Raw genomic sequence first — 20,434 nt, 5'->3', positions numbered from 1 at the left:
TGAATTGATTTCAGAGATCTGCAATGAACCAATGGAGAAAGGACGATGTAATAGTAACATCATACGTGTATATTTTGACAAACAAACAGGTCAATGTCGTAGATTTAGTTATTCTGGCTGCGATGGAAATCGAAATAATTTCGAAACTGAAAAATATTGCAATGAGATTTGCGGTGATTTTCAAAGTAAGTTTTATAATTTAGACATTTTTTATTTATCATTTATTTAAGAATTTATTAATAATCGAAATAAGAATTATTTAAGAGACAAATTAAAACTTTGACATTTTAACAAATTTTAACATAAATTTTTTTATTCTTCTAATTTCAAACTAACTCAAGAATTTAAATGAAAATCTTCCAGAATTTTTCGTAATTAAAAATAGTAAATGTAATTATTTAAAGATTGTGAATTTGCGTTTTTTTAACAAAATTTTCATTATTATTCTATGCATGCTTACTTATAAAACAAATGTAGAAGAATCAAGGGGAAATATATCGACTATGACGAAAAATTATAAGGTATCCCTCAGCAGTGTTCTCAGTTATCACATACCTGTGCAGGGACAACGCAGCATGAAGACAAAGCGAGCTCATCATGGTGATGCTAATTAGCTTATTAGCAAATTGCATTAATTTGCATTATAAATTAAATCATCAATCTTTTTGGTTTTAATTTTGATTTCTATAAAGAAGAATTTGTTATTTTTTGTACACTTTTTTAAATTAATTTATATACATTTTTTATTTATTCATTTATTTAAAAATAAAAATTATTAAAATAATTCAAAATAAAAAAAATCGTTTTAATCATTTTTTTAATTATGAAAAGAATTTAATTTTTTTCATTATAAATTTCAAAATAATATAATTAAATATCATTATTGAATATCATTGAAAATTAATTATTGAAAATTTATATTAAAACATAAATAATTAATAATTTTAATATTATTTTAATGATTTCATTATCAAAAAATTTTTTTAAATTTGTATGTTTTATATTTTGTTTTTGGTTTTTATATCTATAAATTAATATTGAATTTAATGATTTCTGTTTATTTGAAATTTTTTTTGTTTTTTTTATATTATATATATTATATATAATTCATATATTATTATATTATATATATATTTTTTTTATTTATATTATATATTATATATTTTGTATAACAATATATATAAAATAACTTCTTACAGAGAAATTAAAATTCAAAGGCATACAACCAGATAGTCAAGTGATAGAATCATCTAATGTTGCAAAAAATATCGATTGTCAAATATCTAATTGGAGTAATTGGTCTGCGTGTGCAGGATGTCGTGGGTACACTGAAAGTACAAGACAAATTCAAGTAAATAATTTTTTTATATTTATAATCTATGAATCTTTTTAAAAAGTGCTAAGTCTATATAATCATAGATATAATCCAAAGTAATAAGAATACTGTTATTTTTCGAATTCGCAATTAATTGTAATCTATTTTTAAGATTGATTTTTAAAAAATCAATTTCTAGAAAAATTTAAAAAATGTATAGTAATATTTTGAATGAAATTTATAGTTTATTATATAAGAATCATTATAATTTTGATTTATATAATTTAGGTATATTCTAAAGGCAATGGTAAGAAATGCCCGCAAAAATTGCATCGCAAAAGAAAATGCCATAAAATTCCACCTTGTTGTAAGTATTACTAAAATAATTTAGTCAAATTTATTTATAAAGATTGACTAAATAAAATTTGCAGCTTTACAAGGTGATGAATTGAGACGACGTACATATCGTGATCGATATTCGGGAAGAGAAGAAAATCAAAGTAAGTATTGATTAATTGTATAATTATTGTATAATTGTATAATTAAAATTGTATTATTCTTTATTATGTTAAATAATTATAGTTGAATATTTTTTAATTTTTCATTATTAAGGCAATATTTATAATATTTTAGAAATTTTCTCAAAGCTATTTTGAGAAAATTTTTTATTAAGTTTTTATTCTATAAATGATTTTAAAGCCAATATTAAAACTAATTAAAACTTAAATCTGATATCTATATTTTCAATAACAATAGTAAGTATACAGAGCATGAATAACTTATGAATATAAAAACACTTTTCCTTAAACCTAATTCATCTAATTATATATATACTAAGAAAAATTTTCGAATCATTAAAATAGACAATTTTAATATTAATTAAAATTTATCAAAAATAATAATTCGGTATAAAAATGAACTATTTATGAAAAAATTCTAAATATAAAGAAAAAACAATATTTAAAAATGGCTTAAAATTAACTCACTCAAATAAATGTAATATTATATAATTATCAAAATTAGTTTCAGTTGATTGCAAAATGACACAATGGTCTAGTTGGTCACATTGTACAGCAACTTGTGGAAAAGCATCACAATACAGAACAAGAACAGTCAAAATTCAATCTGTTGGTCCAAAAAGCAAACCATGTTCTCATATGATAGAGAATAGAAAATGTCATACAATAGAATGTCTATAATAATGTTTATTCATTTTTATTTTATTATTTATTTTAAAACATATTTGAATTTAAAATTTTACTTATGTATCATTAAATCAAGCACAATAATGAAATAAATATAATATGAAATAAAATTTTGCTATAATTCATATTCACATAAAAATTATTCTAAAACATTACAATATTTACATTACAAAATTCTTTATAATAATATTTTTTAAAAATATTTAATATAAAAAAATGACAATCAATATTGATATCATCTGATCATATTATGATATGATTCAGACTCATTGAGAATGCTTGATGCATTGATACATATTTTAAAATTGAACTTTTAATTTAACTTTTTTATTATTAATCGCAAAACTTAAAATAAAAAATAATTTTACTAATATAAGTATATTCTGATAAAATATGTGGAATATAATATTTTAGATTATATATTTAAACACTATATTTCGAATATGTATTAAAAAAATTATTTTATTTATAAGATAGATATTAGGAATATTTCTAATGAATTTCAACCAATTTATATATACGCACAAAATATTCTATTACATTTTTTATATTTTTTGTTTTAATTTTTTTTTAATATTAATTAACATTAAAAAATAATATTAATAAATAATTATGATTATAAAATCATAATTAATATTTTACTTATATGTAATATAAATAATTCTTTCAGTTGGAAAGAATTATATTTCAATTAATCGTAAAAAAAATAAAAAATTGTTATCAGGATTTATAGTTTTTTTGAAAAATATATAAACCAAACTGTTATATATAATTAACTATATTATATTAAATTCTTTAAAAAAACAAATATAAACTGTTTTATGCAAAAATAAAATATAATAAATCAATATTTCAATTATTATTAAAAGATGTGTCATCTCTTAAATATTTTAAAAAACGATAAATTGATATAACAATGATACATATTTCTCTGTATAAGTATTATAAAATATATATTTGTGGCATTTATAAGATTTAAGAAAATATAGATCTCAGTTTAAGATCAAATATTTGATTTAGTGTTTATTAAAATTGTATATTTAAGATTTAAGTAAAAATTAAATGAACAAAATTTATCAATTTAGCAGAAATATCTGTAAATGATTCTTACATATTATTATCCAAAAGCTTAATCTATTGTATAAAAATAAATATATAATTTTTTTTTAAAAATTGCAATACGTCGAGTATCAAAAATACTTTTGATATTGCTTTTAATAATATATAAGACAATAAAAAATAACAACTTATATAAAAAGTGTAATATCACATTATATTGTGAATATAATATATTCAAATAATTTTAGAATTAAAATTTTGATTTTACTTTAGTTGAGATAATTTTGTTAAATAAAATACATTAATATTACAATTTGTATTATAATAATACATATTAATATTATTTTATTTTTATATAATATTTATTAATTGTACTTTTTTTTTTTTATTTTTACATATATTAATTATATGATTAAACTTTTAGATAATAGTATACTTATATGTATATTACATATCGCTAGATAATAAGATTTTTGTTTATTAAACAAATTAATGTATTCACTTATATTTGACAATAATAATATTATATTTAATATGATACTAAATGAAATTCAAAACTTTGTTTTTATCTAAATTCAATAAAGAATCATTATTATATACATTATTATATTATATTATTATTATATACATTTATAATTAATATTACAACTTAATAATATTACAAGCATAAAATTTATTTAATATTGATTGAATAATTAATGCTAAAATATATTTTTAAATATTATTTATAAGAAATCATTTTGATTTAAAAATAACTAGTTTTGAATTTCATTTTAATGTTCAAAGATGTAAGATATCATGAAGCAATAAATTTAAAATTATTGTCCATTTTGTTATTTAATATTTTAAACTATATGATTGAAAATATACATCATTTAAGTGATTAATTAAGTTTTAAATATAATTTTATGTAAATATAATAATTTTTAATAATAATTTTTTATGTATATGATATTAATTTATATTACATAAAATTTTTCAAGATAAATTCTTATATATATATATATATATATATATATATATATATATATCCTTGTATACATATTAATTCATTATTTTATAAAATTATAATGTGATTCTATTATATTTGTTAATTATATTTTACATATTTATTATTTTAAGATATATCAAATACTATTATTAATACATATACTATATATTTGAAGAATTATTCTCATCATTTGATGGAGAATATATAAGTATAGTATTACTTTTTTTTGTATTTTGTTCTAAAATAATTCCTTGTATTTTGCTTTTTACACTTTCAATTATCCCATCCTATAAAATAAATTATATTATATATTTGATTTATTAAAGAATATTATTTATAAGAATCAAACAATATCAATTAATATTTCTAATAAATATTATAAATAAAATTGTTAATAATTAAAGTTCATTTTTTTACCCGTATTCCATTAGGATGAATAAAAAATATTTTAACTTTATGATTTTTCTTTAATACTTTATTAACATTATTGATTTTTATATTTAAATCATAATCCATTATATCATTCTTTATGGTGAACAATTTAGTAGATTTTAGTTTTTTTTTATAATTATATTTTTTTTTTTTATCATATTTTTCTTCTTTTTCTTCTTTTTCTTTAATTGTTGGATAATCTACAAGTTTATAAATACTTTTGCTGTTTTTAGATTTATCACTCACATGTACTAATTGGAGATTTCGACGGTCAGCTAATTTTTCTGCATCTTCTAATAAAGTAACAGTTATAGAGTTGTTTGGATGTATAAGTGTAATTTTAGGAATTCTAGGAGTCTTTTTTTTCTTTTCTTCGGTTTTTTCTTCTAAATCATTCACATTATTTGAACTAAAATTGATTTTTTGATACCATAAAAAATTATTTTGAACAAATTGAATTTCTTTATTTTCATTTTTGATTAAAAATGATTTATTTATCCTAAATATAAATCGTATTCCTAATAATCGTAACATTATTAATGTTTGTAAATGATATTTAAATGTACTGAAAATGATGTATTATATTCTTAAAAATTAAGGTTAAGTATATGTCTTAGATTAAAGTTAAGTCAGTAAAGTAAAGTTTTAGTTGTATTTTAACTATTAAGAATAGTTAATATTTATCAATAATTGAATAATTAATTAACTAATTTTATTATTTTATTCATTTTTCAATTTTAATCTTATACAATTGAACTTATATAAATATTGTATATAAATTAAAAATTATATAAATTTTAAAACTGAAGTTTTTGAAATTATAAAATAGCATGTATAATAAAATGAAGTATAATTTTTAAAAAATCTCATATTAAATATTTCTTTTCAGTTAAAAATATATTTATAAAATATTTCTTTAAATGGAACTATTCAATAGAACTATCAGATTATATAATAATTTTAATAAAAATCCCTAGTATGTTCTTTTATTTTTATATCTTATTGTTTATAAATTATAATTTATAAAATATATTATTAAATATACAATTTTTTATATTTTATATTTAATATATTTATATAATATATATTATGGATAATATATTTATATTTTCATTACATTTATCACTTAAAATTCATAAAAATTTAAAAGATTAAATTGATATGTCATTTTATATTATAATTTATGATGAATATATTGAAATTAATATATCACATTATATTTGATTTAAATTTTCAATTAAAATATATCATTTTATTTTAAACTTATAAATATATTGTAACTATTATATGATGTACACATATATGTATATCAAATAAATCCACTATTATTTTATGACATTTTAACACAAAAATTATAATTGTGATTGAAAATAGATAATGAATATTATATTTTTTTAGTTAGAATTAAAATCATTGAAATTAATACAATAGCCAAATTGACTATTGCAAAGTATAAACACATTTCAAATGGAATTGAAAAAATATAAAAAAGAAAAGATCAGAATTAATTTCTAAATCTTAACTAAATAAATATGGCGTTTTCATGATGGATTGATATGACAATACAAGTGACTAGTTGTTGGTTCAAATATATAAAGTATTTGATATATATTTATACATATTAATTAAACTATTCGTAATGCGCAAGTCGCTTAATAAATATACAATTTGTGTTATCACTGTGTCCTTGCTGCATAGATGGACGATTATTTCAATAAGTAGGACATTTTTGACAGGAATATATACTTGGTTAGTTAAAACCGAGAAAGAAAAAAAAATATTTTATTTTTACGATTATTAATAATATGAAAGATTTCAAAAAAAAAGAATGCGTAAATTTAGAAGTTTGTGATAAATATAAAAATAAATAAAATATAACCTGTAAAAATGAGCTGGTTACGAAGTAGTCCCTTAAGAACTAGTTTTAGTAAGCAACGTTCAAGAGACTCTCCGCCAAAAGACGCTGATCCATCAGCATGTTATGACAGTTTTTGTAAACATTGGCAACAAGCATATGAAATCATATTACGAACATCTGTAAGTTTAATTTTTAAAAAAAATTAAAAAATTTTTAAAACTTTCTTAAAACTTAACATGTTTAAATATTATTAAAAACAATTTTAAAAATAACATAGAAATATAAAAAATTTCAATTAATATTCTATTTAATTATATTTAATTATCTTTTCATAGCCACCTAAAGGAATATGTAATCAAGATGATGTTCTTGGAGTTATTAATCACGTAGATCAGATGGCAACACTTTTAGTTTTAGAATTACGTGATTTTAACTTTTACAATAATTATCGACAATCTACAACAGCAACACACTCTCCTTGTTTAGAATATTTATTAAGTGAAAACCTTCTTGTTAAGCTTTATGATTGGAATAAACATAATGGAAGGTAGAAATTTTTTTTAAAACAATAATAACAATAAATTTAAGATTTAATCTTATATACCAATAATTAATTATTAAATATTATTGGATAATATTTATTTCATATCATATTATTATAAAAAAAAATGTTGCAGATTTAGTAATGCTATTTGTTTGGAACAATTAAAATTATATGAACTTTTAGTATCACATAGTGGTACTCTTCTTGCCCATGAACCAGTTGCCAGACCATTGCTACGATTACTTGAAGATTGTGCAAATGATATTATACTATTAGAAGAAAAATTAGTAGTGTTATTAAATCAATTATGTGTTGCTTTAATGCAAAATATGGCATTACTTGATTTATTTTTTCATGCAACAGCAGTAGGAAAAAACAAGTTAGTAAAATATATGTATATATACGTATATTCATATGTTATATCTTATATAAAATAAACTATATAAAGTATTATAAATTAAATAATTCATAGCTATTAATCATTTTTATTATCAAGAATATTTCTTTTATCTTCTTTTATTTATAAAAATTTTTTAATCTCAAAGAACATATTTCATTTCTTTTTTTCAAAAATTTATTACAATTTAAATAATTTTTTGAATTATTTAATTTAAATGAAATGAAGTTTAATGAAATCAATTTTGAAATGAATGAAAATCATTAATATTTGTGTTTTGAAACAAAAGTTTGTGACACTTTATCTGAATTATATATTTATATATTGTATAATAATTGAATTCTTTTTTAAATTTTTTCAGGTTTATTATTTTTACATTACTGATACCATATGTACATCGAGAAGGTGCAGTAGGACAACAAGCACGCGATTCCATGTTACTTTGTATGTCTCTTTCTAAAAAAAATGATGATGTTGGTGTATTTATTGCTGATCATTCTAATATATGTCCTGTATGTAATTTTTTTAAAAAATTAAATTTATATAAAAAAAGAAATATAATAATAATTAAATAAATATTTACATAAACATAATATACAATTATTATATATGTATTCATTTATATTTTTATATACTTAAATTATTAATAAAATCTTATTCTTAATAATTAGGTATTAGCTACAGGTTTAAGTGGGCTATATTCATTGTTGCCAAGAAAATTAGATATTGAAACAGATGATTGGTATCAGTTAACACCGGATGATGTTAACGATTTGCCAGCATTAATGCACTTAATGAATTCTTTGGATTTTTGTAATGCTGTCGCACAAGTTGCACATCCTTTAGTACAAAAACAGTTATTAGAATTTTTATATCATGGTTTTTTATTACCTGTGATGGGGCCAGCTTTGTTACAGGTGAGTACAATATATATATATTACTTATAATTTTTTTGTGACAAAAATATTTGCTTATATTTTAATTTATATAAAGTGCTTTTATTATTTTATACATGATATATAAATTATATGTAACATTAAATTTAAATATATATACTTATTTTATAATTATAACTGAAAATTATCAAATAATTTTACTTACAATAAATTGTAATGTTTTTGTCATTTTACATGTATATGTGGTGAAAGAAGGTATTTACATCATGTTTATTTAAAAACATTCATAATATGGTTAGTAGATTGTAATTATTAAACAAAATACATAATACATAAATTATATAAATACAATATTTTCTATTTCATAAATTAATTTTTTTTAATGTTATATGTATTACTTAATAATGTTATATAATAATACATGTTATACATAATATTATATAATAAGCATTGACATAACTTCTTTTTGAATTTTATACATGATAATTTTAATTATTTCATCTTATTTTCTTTTTTACTTAATTATTTAAGAATATCAAATACATAATAATTGGTAAATATTATATTGAATTATATGCAGAATTTATTAATTATTTTTATTTAATAGATTCTTATAGGTTCATATAGATGTGTTATTAAATGCATATAGCATTTTCAATATGGTGATGGTAAATGTAAACATTAATACCTACTAATTAAGTATTAATAATAAAGCTAATAAAGTTCGAATCATTTATGTTGTGATATGGTTGTTGGTGGCTATCCGGTGACATTTTTATGGTGCTCAGGATTCTATTGGTTTGACCATAAAACAACTAGATGCACAAGAACATCGGGTTAGTACAAAATACTATAATTAGTGCAGCAAATTTTCAATAAAGCATAAATCTCTCAATCAGTTTTTTATAATGATATAAATTCTCATTGTAATATACTTTCTATAATAAAATATTTATATATTACACTTTAATAATCTTAATAATATTTTAACATAATTTTCTTAATGTTGCTTATTAATGCAAATAAATATTAATTAAATATTGCATAATATTAATATTTTTTTGATAATAAAATTAATTTGTTACATAATAATAATAGTAATAATAATAATAATAATACAAACTTAACGATTTATTGAAATACTATTTTTTAATGCTAATTAAAGCTTTTATGAATAACTTACAAATCACATAAATTTTATTAAGAAATATATTTAAAATCTTATGTTTATTGATTTTGTATGAGACATTAGTATATGTTTGTTATAAAAAATTATATTTTCTATAACAAACATATAAATAAATTTATATATATATATTTTTGAATAAATTATTTTATTAAAACAATATTATTTCATTATTATATCATTATTTTAATTACATTACATTATTAATGCGTTTTTTAAAATTATATCAATTATATTTTTTTTAATTTTAATGTATTTTACGCCTTTTTTAAATTTCTATTTATAAAAGTATGTGGTTTACAAGTTAGAAATTCAATTTTTCATATAATTTTAATACATTTATTTAAATTTCTATAACTTTAATATTTTTTTTTTCTTTTATTATATGTCTTTGTGTAATCATTATCAATTTTTCAAACTGTCATTAATCATTGTCAACAATTGTTTTCTACAATGAAGTTGCTTTTGTTATGTATATAAGGCTTAATTTTTAATATTTGCAATACAATTAAAATATGCATATAATATTTGTTAATACCATATTAATTAATAATAATGATTTTTTATTATCTGATTAAATAATTAAAAAATTTTGTATGTATTTTTGTACTTGTTTTTGAATGAATATAAATTAATTATATATACCTTTTATATAAATAATTTTTAAATATGTTAAATAATTAACTTTTATTAAATTTTATTATTTTAATAAAATTATTTTTTATTTATTTTTATTTATTTTAAAATTATTTTATATTAATTAAATTCAATGTATTTATTTTTAACTAAATTAATTTGCTATTGTTTGTGTTTGTGAATACTAATATCCTTCTTTTACCACAAAATAAAATTTTAGTACTAAATTACAAACATAAATATAATTCTAGGCATTTTGTTAATAATTGTTTATCTTTATATATTTTTAATTGTAATTATATAATAAATATAATTTTTTATTTTTGAAAAATTATTATATATTATTTTTATTTTATTCAAATTATCACATATATATGTATGTAAAATTATAGGTAAGTAATTTTAACTAACTAAGTAACTAATATTACAGACAACAGTGGATGAATTAGTTGCAGCAACAGCATATTTTGATCTATTTCTTCGTTCTGTAACTGAACCTGGTCTTTTACGTTCATTCGTTAGATTTTTGCTTGAAGATAATTATGATGAATGTAGAATATTGGATAGTCTCATTCAAAGGATATCTTCTAGATCACGGGTATATTTTTTATATTTATTATTTATATCATAAAAAATAACAATATTATTTCTTATTAAATATGATTTAATAAAAAATCATTTTTATTTTCTCTTTTAGTTATGTATAGTAACATTGGGATTGTTTGAAACTTTAATCAATTTAAACTGTGAAGACATCATGCTAGAATTATGTCTAGGTGCATTGAATCCTTGTTCTCATGTAATGCTTTCTCAACGTAGAAGATTAAGAGATATAGATCCTTTTGGACGTGCAGCTGAAAAGTTTCTTTCTTTAACTCCAAGTTGCTGTTCTCCACATATAAATATAAATTCTATAAATTCTCAATTCAATTCTTTACCTAATAATACAACATATGAAAAACAGTCAAATTCTACATCTGAATCTTTGAAATCATTGCCAACATCCATAAATTATGGTGTCAGATTATCAGACAGTCTTTATGGGAATTATCATGCTTATTTATGTGATGCTCGTCAAAAAATAAGAACTTGCCGAATCGCTTGTTCTAATTGGTCGTATCAGTATAATGGAGAATTACCAAAAGATAGTATTAATAGTAGTGCCACTACTTTAATAGATGACAATACATTATTAGATCAATTTCAAAAAAAAACGGAAAATAGTAAAGCTTTATCATTAGAGACATTAAAATTGTCAATACCTTCTAATGAAATTAATGAAAATTCATCAATAGATAATATATTAATTAATATTCAATCTTTGCTAAATGGAAAGGATTTAAATACAGTAAAAAAAGATATAAAAGTAGAACCTCTTATAACAACAGGTATAGAGTTATCATTAGAAGAACAAGCAAAATTGGATGCAGATATTGCTGAATTATTAAATGAAGATACTGGAATATCAGAATGTGTTAAAGAAATGTTATTGATAGATAAAAAGGAATTTGATAGTGGCATTGACGATTCAAATACAACCATGAATTCACTTTTATCATTAGGAGAAAGTAGTGGATACGAAAGCTTTGCATTCAAAGGATCATCGCAATCAACTCCAGATAATGAATCTAACGAAGATCGAATAAGCGAACACGAAGAAATAGAAATTGACTCAAACAAAGAACAAAGTATATTTCTTCACAGCATCATAGAATCAAGTTCAATCATACCAGAAGAATTAATAGCAAATAAACAAAACAAAGAAAATTATCGACAAGATGTATTTAATGGGCAACCGAATGTCGGTATATTTTTGGATGTTCTTTTACGAAAACTTGAATGTATGACAAGTAATAATTTATATGTTAATTTACATTTGACTGGTCTTATCAGCAGATTAGCAATATATCCACAACCTCTATTGCAATCTTTTCTTTTAAATCATTCTCTGGTATTTCAACCTAGTATTAGATCACTTTTTCAGGTTTGTAATTACAAGCATATCTTCATTTTATCGTTAGGATTTTATGTACTTTATGTACTTTATAATACATAATATATAAGTTTATATAAAAAAAAAATTTAAATTCCATCAGGTACTTGCATCTTTAAAACATAAAATAGATCAATTTCTTTCACAACACAATAATGTGGATATATTGGTTGAACAAGCACGACTATTTTTAATTAATCGCGAAGATAAATTAGTGAATGCAAGAAAAAATGCGTTAGAAGCTGCTGCTCATTCTGTACCTATTAAAAGAAATTCTTTAAATGGAGAACCATTTTCAAGAGGTATGATTTATTTTTTAATTATTCAAAATATTGTGGTTATTATTCCCTTATATTTCATTAATGTGTATACAAGTTAATATATTAATATTAAATTATTGTTCATAATTTTCGTGCAATCTGGAAGTATTCAAAAGATGTATGTATAATAATTATTTATAATATATATTAAAAATAATATTTATAAATCATATTTGAAGAAATTATATTTTCAGGTGAAACTAAAAGATGGAGTTTAACATCATCTTTTACACAAATGCTTAGACGATCAAGTGGTAATTCTGGTCCAAGTAGTTTAGTCAATACTGTCAATCAATCAACTGGTATATCAGAAAATCAACTAGAAGTTATTGGGCATGGTTCTGGATACCGGTAAATATTTTTTTTTATGCTGTAATATTCAGACTAAATGAAGTTATATGAAAAATATAATAATGCTAAATAATTTTTTATTTATTAGATATTATACAAAAACATCCTGGCAATCCCCAAACGAAGTAAGTCCAGTACAAAATGTGGTCTTATGTGCAGTTGTATTAGATGAATGGTTAAAAGAATTAGCCGCTATTACACAAGAACATGCAATTATATCTCTTACAAATAATATGGAGTTTAAAGTTTAATATGTAAGATAATTGAAGTATATACAAATTAAAATTTAATTAATAATAGAATAATTCTATTATTAAAATTATTATTAAAATTATTATTATTAAAAACATTCTTTCCTTCTTACAGGGTTTTAATAAGTAATATGTGATATATTGTTAGATTTATATGTAATAAACCCTATAATAGCGTTATTTACAAAATATTTATGTGAAGTTATTGAAAAGAATACAACGATCTTATATGGAATATACAGTCATAAAAATAATATTTTTTTTATTTTACAATTATAGATAGAATTATTGAAGAATTAGTTTCGAAAATTATAGATTTATATTTTTATTGATGTTATCTAGATATTAACTTTTAAAATTATAGAAAAAAAAATACAAAAAAAGTTTTATTTAGTTATTTAAGTGCTTCTAAAACACTAATTAATATTTAAATAATATTGACGGAATTTCATTGTAAAGAGTGATTTAGAGCAATTTCCTATATATATATATATGAATTAATTTACACATATTATATTATTAATATATAATAATTTTTTAGTACATACAATAAGCTAACCAATTTATTATTAAAATTACATGTAAATATATAATTCAACATCAATAGTTCAAAGATTCATCATAAATAGTTCAAAAGAATATAATTAAATACAAGAAAGTGCCAACTTATTGTTTTAATATATTATATAATATAATCAGTACTTTGGAAATTGTTCCAAATGTTTTTCCAAAATTTAATAATTAAATTATTGCGATAATTTTGTTTTAAAAATGAAAATTATAAATGAATATTTATTCATTTTGCGTTACCTAACAATGCATATGATAATTACATAGCTTGTTTTCATTGTACTTAATTTAATATATGATTATAATGTTATGTAATTATCGACTAATATATATCTATATGATTTAAAAATTCAATAACATAAAACATAATGCATAGATGACATCTCAAATTATGAATTTTTAAATATGACTAGTTAAAGTTGTAAGTCTGAAGTTGACTGAAAATAACAATGCAGATGTTTTATAATAATTTTGTATAATATTTTCACTTTTAATATTGTAATACTATAAAAAATATTTTATTATGCAGTTTTTCATTGAAAGTATATAATTGCCAAATTTTTATAATATTCGAAATAAAACAATACAACTGCTTATTTTAATAACCAAAGACAAATCAATAATTGCAAATAATGCAATATATTGCACAATTATAAAATATTTGTTTATATATAACATATCAAAATTTAATTATTTATACGTATGTTAGCATATCTTAGTTCATTTTTATTAACAAATATTTTTTATTTTAAATTAATGTTAGCACATTATAGTTATTAAGAAACAATAACATAAAGGAAATGTGCATCATAAAGTATGAACATTAAAAAAAATATAAAAATTTTGTTTGTTATTGAAAATCAACATATATTTTGCACGTTTTAAAACTTTTTATTCAATATTCAATAAAAGGATATTTGCTGCATTGTGATATATGAAATTAGATTTATTATAAATTATTTTTATTAAAATATTTTAATTTTCAAATATTAAAGTATTCAAATATTAAAATATATTAATATAACTAAGAATTATTAACAATTTTATATCAATATAATAATGATATAATAATATAATAATGTGCTTTTGAAATGTTTGAATGTAATGCATGTTGTAATATACAAAATAATATTATTTTGTATAATTTTATTTAAATAATATTAAATTTGTAAAATTTTAACATTATAGTATAATAAATAATTTGCGAAATTTATTTATGTAATAACAATTTAATATTTTTTATAGAAAATATTTTAATATAAATTATATTCTTTATTTTAAAAATTTTCCTATTAATGTACTTAATGTATTTTTATTAAAAACATGCAATATTTTCAAACAAAATTATATATACTTGCCAATTTATATTACAAATAGTATAATTTAATATTCAATATTATTTCATTATTTTCTTTATTGTTATGTTTAAGTTCTAAAATAAATTTATATAATGAAATAGAAAAATCAAAATTCAAAAATTTTAGTCATTCAGAATTACTTATATATTTCAGCATAATTTTTACTTTAATATAATAATTTTTCTTTTGTGATAATCTTGCATTTTTAATTATGTTGTCTATTTTGCTAAAAAAAGTATTTTATAAAAATAAAATTAAATTTTAAAATTAATTGAATTTTATAATTATTTTATAAATTAAGAAACAAAATAAATTTGAATTTATATTTTTACATTTCTGTTTAATTCTGAAAATATATTTTGTTACAAAATAATGTTACATTTGTTGTAATAAATTATATAATTTATAAGTTATAATAAAGTTTTCCTTACATATGAAATTTATTTCATCGAAAACTCGCATGATATTATCTAAATTGAGAATAATCAATCGTAATCAATCAATGTTATTCATTTAAAAATAATAAAAAATTGCAATTGTTTTGAAAAGTATAAAAAAAAATAAAGATAAATGATAAAAAAATTTTCTTATTTGTATAATAAAATAAATATATAGAAATTTTCATTTATTACATATTATCTCATTCTTTCTTAATAAATCAATTATTATTAAATTTACTACTAAATTACTACTACTAATATTACTAAATTAAATATTCATATAAAATTTTAATAACTTAGTTATACAAAATGTATTTTGCAAATGTAATAAAAAATAAAACATATTATCATGTTACATAAAAAATCACAAAATATTTTAATAAAAATAAATATTAAAATATTAATGTTACAACTTTTATAAAAAAAATTATATATAAAAACAGTTAAAATTCTATTTAAAAAAATATTATAAAAAATATATTTTGAAATATATACAAAATGAAAGAAAATGAAATATATACAAAATAATCTTTAAAGAAGCTAAGAAAAAGAATTTTCATTTTTGATTAGATTTATTAAGATTATTTTAATATTAATTACAAAAATTTGTATTCAATAAAAATTGTTGCTAGATGTAAATAAATATTGCAATTATTTCTACTATATACTTTAAATATATAATGATATTGAGAATTATTATAAATTTGTTATAAATAAAAATGATTTTTTTAATATTCTTAATTCATTCTTCTATTTATTTTCTTAATACTAAATATATTACAGTGTAATAGAATTGAAAAAATTAATCTTCTCTTTTTTATAAAGTTTTTTTAATTACTTAAATTCCAAACTTCCTCTTATATAAGTATCTTATATCTATCTTATATCTATGTATCGATCTATATAAGTATCTTACTATTTTCTTTTAACAGTATAAAATTAATTGTATAGTTTACATGTAAAAAATATAATTCAATGCTTCGAAAATCAAATATAAAATAAAAAAAGAATATTTTAATTATAATTTCTTGAAAAAAATATTATTGCTATAAAAATGTTCAATGATTAAATACTCAAAGTAAATTTAGATATGTTTGATCAGAAAGGTCCAATCATTGCAACGCTTTGATCAACACTCGAGAATAGTTGCAGTTTGCAAAAATTGTAGTACCAAAAAAAGGCTAGTCTTAATTTAGATATCATATTGTCGGTTTTAGACTTTTTTAATTTTTTTTTCTACTTAAATTTATTATTTCGAAAAATAAATTCGTATAATATTTGTGATAAAATCATCTACATGTACACGTACGTACATTAAAAGTATAATTTTCTATTTGCATTATTACTGTATGAAATTGAATAAAATTTGATAAATAAATATTGCAATTTGTAATTGTACTTAATTAATAATTTCATATTTCTAATCATATTAATTATTATCGATATATATATATTTCAATCATTAATATTCTTTTATGATAAATGTTATTTATGCATATTCACAAACGACACACCTAGTTTAACGTAAAAATATTTTATTGCAAGTCATAATGGTAATAATACTAAGTTAATATTAAATTTTATTCTATTAATTTTATCATACTTTAAATATCATTGTATTTAATTTCATTATCTGATTATAATATATTTTGATATTAATTTGTTAAAATAATTGCAATATTTAAATTAATTTTAAGAATTTTAATATATATTTATTTATATGTATTATTAATTAAAAAATTAAAAGTAATATATGTTATTATATTATCAATATAATTATTAATATAAATTTAAAATAAATTAATAGTAACTAATCATAATTTTTCATAAAATATATTATTATATTTTTAGAAAGTTTATATATAATATACTTTGACATAAAAAATATTCATGCCTTTTTGTTTGGGAAATTATACAACTCGTAATATGGAAGAATATGCTGTAGTATCTGATATATCAGTTGTAGATGTTTATGATATTGCATCTGAAATAGGAAAAGAATGTGAGAAACTTATAGATTCATATGGAGTAGAATCTGTAACCAATCTTATGCCAAAAGTAATACATGCATTAGAATTATTAGAAAATCTTGCAACCAAAAATGAACGTGAAAATACTACAGTTCAAGAATTACGTGCAAAGATTTCACAATTAGAAAATGATAAAATTGGAAAAGCAGAAGATAGGCAGAGATTTGAAAAGGTATTTTATTTATAAATATATATATTAATATATTAAATATTATTATACACTTAATTATATTTATATATTTGAAATTTGTTTAATTTTTTATCATTCAAAGATATTTACTTCTTTTATAGGAATTAGAACAAATTGAAGAACATTGGCGTCAAGAATCTCGTGATTTAGTAGAAATGGTTACAAGATTACAAGAAGAAAATAGGCGACTATCAGAAGCTTTGCAGGAATCACGTAGTGATAGTCAGTACAGCAGTAAACAAAGTACTAACAATCTTTTCTCTACTAACACAATTTTAGAAATATCCTATTATATAAATTTATATATATAATTCATCAATTAAATAATTATGTATTAATAATAAATATATCAATAAATATATTTTTAGCTTTCACAGCTAGTCAAGAAGTTGATATTGCAGTATTGCAGCATTTAAGATCTATGATAGACAAACAAAGAGATCAAATTCGAGGAAGAGATAAAGAGCTGCTACAAAAAAATTCGGAAATAGAAAATGTAAATTGGTACTTATGTTCATATGTGTAATTTGTAATTATTATAATTAAGTATTATTTTTCTTGAATATGTATTGATATGTATTATGATTCTTTTTTTTCAACACGTTCGCGATATTTCTATTTGTAGCACATTATATATTTGCTATATAATCACTGACTATACTTATATGTTGAGAAAATGTTTTAACTTCAAAATAAATGTACTGTACTTCGCGAACGTGTCAAATATTAATGAATTGTTTTAATTTACTTTTGCAACTTTTAAAGCTGACAGGACAAGTTGAGAAACTCGGAGTTGTTGGTCGAGAATTAAAACGAAAACAACGTCAAGCACAAATGCAAGCACGAGGTTTAGTAGAGGAAAGAGCAGATTTCTTAGCTCAATTGCAAGATCAAAATCGTGAATTGATAAATCTTCGGGCTCGACTTGGTTTAGCAAAGAAAGAAAATGAAGACTTAAGTAAATTGCAAGGTTGTCCAGATTTAACTAATAAGGCTGTGTATGATCTTGATGATCCAGATAGACCAAGGTTTACTACTGCTGAATTAAAAGAAATTTTACATGAACGAAATGAATTGAAAGCTAGAGTATCAGATTTAGAAGATGAATTAGAACTATATCGACCAAAACCTGAAATGTATATATATATATATATATATATTATAATAATTTGCCTTTTTCTATATTATAGTAAAAAATTTTTTAATGTTATAGAATTTAATATTATAATTCAAATTATTTTTTTTTTTTCACTAGAGTTGAAGATGATAAAGATGCTCCTGTACAAGGTCCTCTTCCTTATGAACCAGATGATGCACCTTGGAAGAAGACATCTGAATCTGGAATTCGTAAATTGTAAGTATAAAAAAAAATCTCATAAAATATTTATAAAAATTATAAAAATTTTTAATAATTATGTCTGCTTTCCAGTTTCCGGAAAATTTTTTCAGAATCTAGCAGTAGTTTTTTAGTTGGTAGTAGTCCACGTCGAAGTCTTTCTAGTTTATCAAAAATGGCTCTTTCTGGAAACAGTACATATGATGAATCTGTATAATAATTTTTAAACAAATGATTTTTAACATTTTATAAGAATTGATTAAACATAATATTTTTGCATTTATTGATTTTATATTCTGATAATGATGCATAATCATAATTATTTTAATGAATTAAAAGTCTTTTTTTTTTTTTTTTGAGTTATTGATTATAACAATTATTTGATTAGCTGAAAATAAGTTTTAAATATTATTTTTACAATTTTAACAATTTAGATAGAAGTATAAATATTCATGTATGTGCAACATATTATCTACTAGCTAAAATAATTTAGAACGAATTACATATATAAATATATGTACATTTGTTTTTTAAATTGATGTGCCTCCAAAGTTAAAAATGTTAATATAGTAATGATTTATAATTTTTTTTTTAGTAATATATAAAATATAAATGACAGTATAAAATTTTAAATAAAATTAATCTGGCTTATATGAAAAATATAGTAGCTCTTTCTTTTTTAATACAAGATTCAAGTTTATCATATTAGAATTTAATAATTTGTTTTTATATTTATTTTATGCATTCTATTACTATTTTTATTATTTTATTATTATTAATATCATTAGAAATATACAAAATTTTAAAAAATACTGATAAATAATATATTTAATGTATCTTTATCAATACAAAATATTTAATATTATAGTGAATATAAGAAATTGTATGATTAATAATTATTTTTTAACTCTTTATATTTATATATAGATTTATTTTTTTTAATTTTTGTTTAAATTAATTCAAAATTCACTAAAAATTCTTTAATTAAAAATTTGAATATATTTGAATATTAAATAATATTATTTATGTTTATTTTTTATAATTTGTGCTATGAAATATCAATGTCAAAATAAAGA

General features: G+C 19.1%; 4 protein-coding genes across 22 annotated transcripts in view; 3 read left to right on the top strand and 1 right to left on the bottom strand.

Moving 5' to 3' along the window:
* Positions 1-4,407, top strand: part of LOC100871726 (spondin-1) — a 34,275-nt gene extending 29,868 nt beyond the window's left edge. For 10 of the 12 annotated variants that reach the window (XM_086917027.1, XM_086917031.1, XM_086917035.1 and 7 more), the window contains 6 exons: positions 15-185; positions 478-600; positions 1,200-1,351; positions 1,604-1,682; positions 1,747-1,815; positions 2,339-4,407. In XM_086917027.1, coding sequence (XP_086773153.1) covers positions 15-185; positions 478-600; positions 1,200-1,351; positions 1,604-1,682; positions 1,747-1,815; positions 2,339-2,514 — 770 coding nt within the window. In that variant the 3' untranslated portion in view covers positions 2,515-4,407. The remainder of the gene's footprint in view (positions 1-14; positions 186-477; positions 601-1,199; positions 1,352-1,603; positions 1,683-1,746; positions 1,816-2,338) is intronic. The other 2 variants (XM_086917065.1, XM_086917076.1) reach the window with 1 other exon arrangement.
* Positions 4,408-4,644: 237 nt separating this feature from the next.
* LOC105734766 (uncharacterized) lies at positions 4,645-6,225 on the bottom strand. 2 transcript variants are annotated; one of them, XM_086917147.1, is made up of 2 exons: positions 4,988-6,225; positions 4,645-4,857 (listed from the first exon to the last, which is right to left on the bottom strand). In XM_086917147.1, exons 1-2 carry the CDS (start codon positions 5,534-5,536, stop codon positions 4,732-4,734), a joined length of 675 nt encoding a protein of 224 aa, XP_086773273.1. In that variant the 5' UTR covers positions 5,537-6,225; the 3' UTR covers positions 4,645-4,731. The 2 variants fall into 2 exon arrangements, with proteins under 2 accessions (XP_086773273.1, XP_012338793.1); XM_012483339.3 differs by having other exon boundaries at positions 5,249-5,958.
* A 664-nt stretch (positions 6,226-6,889) lies between these two features.
* On the top strand, positions 6,890-17,205 carry LOC100871603 (FHIP family protein AGAP011705). 4 transcript variants are annotated; one of them, XM_086916964.1, is made up of 13 exons: positions 6,890-7,039; positions 7,196-7,407; positions 7,538-7,783; positions 8,163-8,313; positions 8,473-8,718; positions 9,486-9,533; positions 10,950-11,117; positions 11,217-12,503; positions 12,616-12,814; positions 12,939-12,950; positions 13,027-13,183; positions 13,272-13,437; positions 13,550-17,205. In XM_086916964.1, exons 1-12 carry the CDS (start codon positions 6,890-6,892, stop codon positions 13,432-13,434), a joined length of 3,039 nt encoding a protein of 1,012 aa, XP_086773090.1. In that variant the 3' UTR covers positions 13,435-13,437; positions 13,550-17,205. The 4 variants fall into 4 exon arrangements, with proteins under 4 accessions (XP_086773090.1, XP_086773105.1, XP_086773098.1 ...); XM_086916979.1 differs by lacking the exon at positions 9,486-9,533; XM_086916972.1 differs by lacking the exon at positions 12,939-12,950.
* Positions 16,903-19,637, top strand: Rilpl (Rab interacting lysosomal protein like). Of its 4 annotated transcripts, none has more exons than XM_003691506.4 (7): positions 16,903-17,107; positions 17,654-18,004; positions 18,124-18,265; positions 18,391-18,518; positions 18,788-19,158; positions 19,278-19,376; positions 19,452-19,637. In XM_003691506.4, the coding sequence occupies exons 2-7, from the start codon at positions 17,693-17,695 to the stop codon at positions 19,573-19,575; spliced, it is 1,176 nt and encodes a 391-aa protein (XP_003691554.2). In that variant the 5' UTR covers positions 16,903-17,107; positions 17,654-17,692; the 3' UTR covers positions 19,576-19,637. The 4 variants fall into 4 exon arrangements, with proteins under 4 accessions (XP_003691554.2, XP_086773248.1, XP_086773251.1 ...); XM_086917122.1 differs by having other exon boundaries at positions 16,941-17,107; positions 18,124-18,244; XM_086917125.1 differs by having other exon boundaries at positions 17,098-17,355; positions 18,124-18,244.
* The last annotated feature ends 797 nt before the right edge of the window (positions 19,638-20,434 follow it).

Source organism: Apis florea, unplaced genomic scaffold (assembly GCF_048593485.1).
Source record: "Apis florea isolate Af1SG1 unplaced genomic scaffold, ASM4859348v1 contig_2201_pilon, whole genome shotgun sequence".
Classification (NCBI taxonomy): Eukaryota; Metazoa; Arthropoda; class Insecta; order Hymenoptera; family Apidae; genus Apis; species Apis florea.
This window is presented reverse-complemented; position numbering and strand designations above follow the sequence as displayed.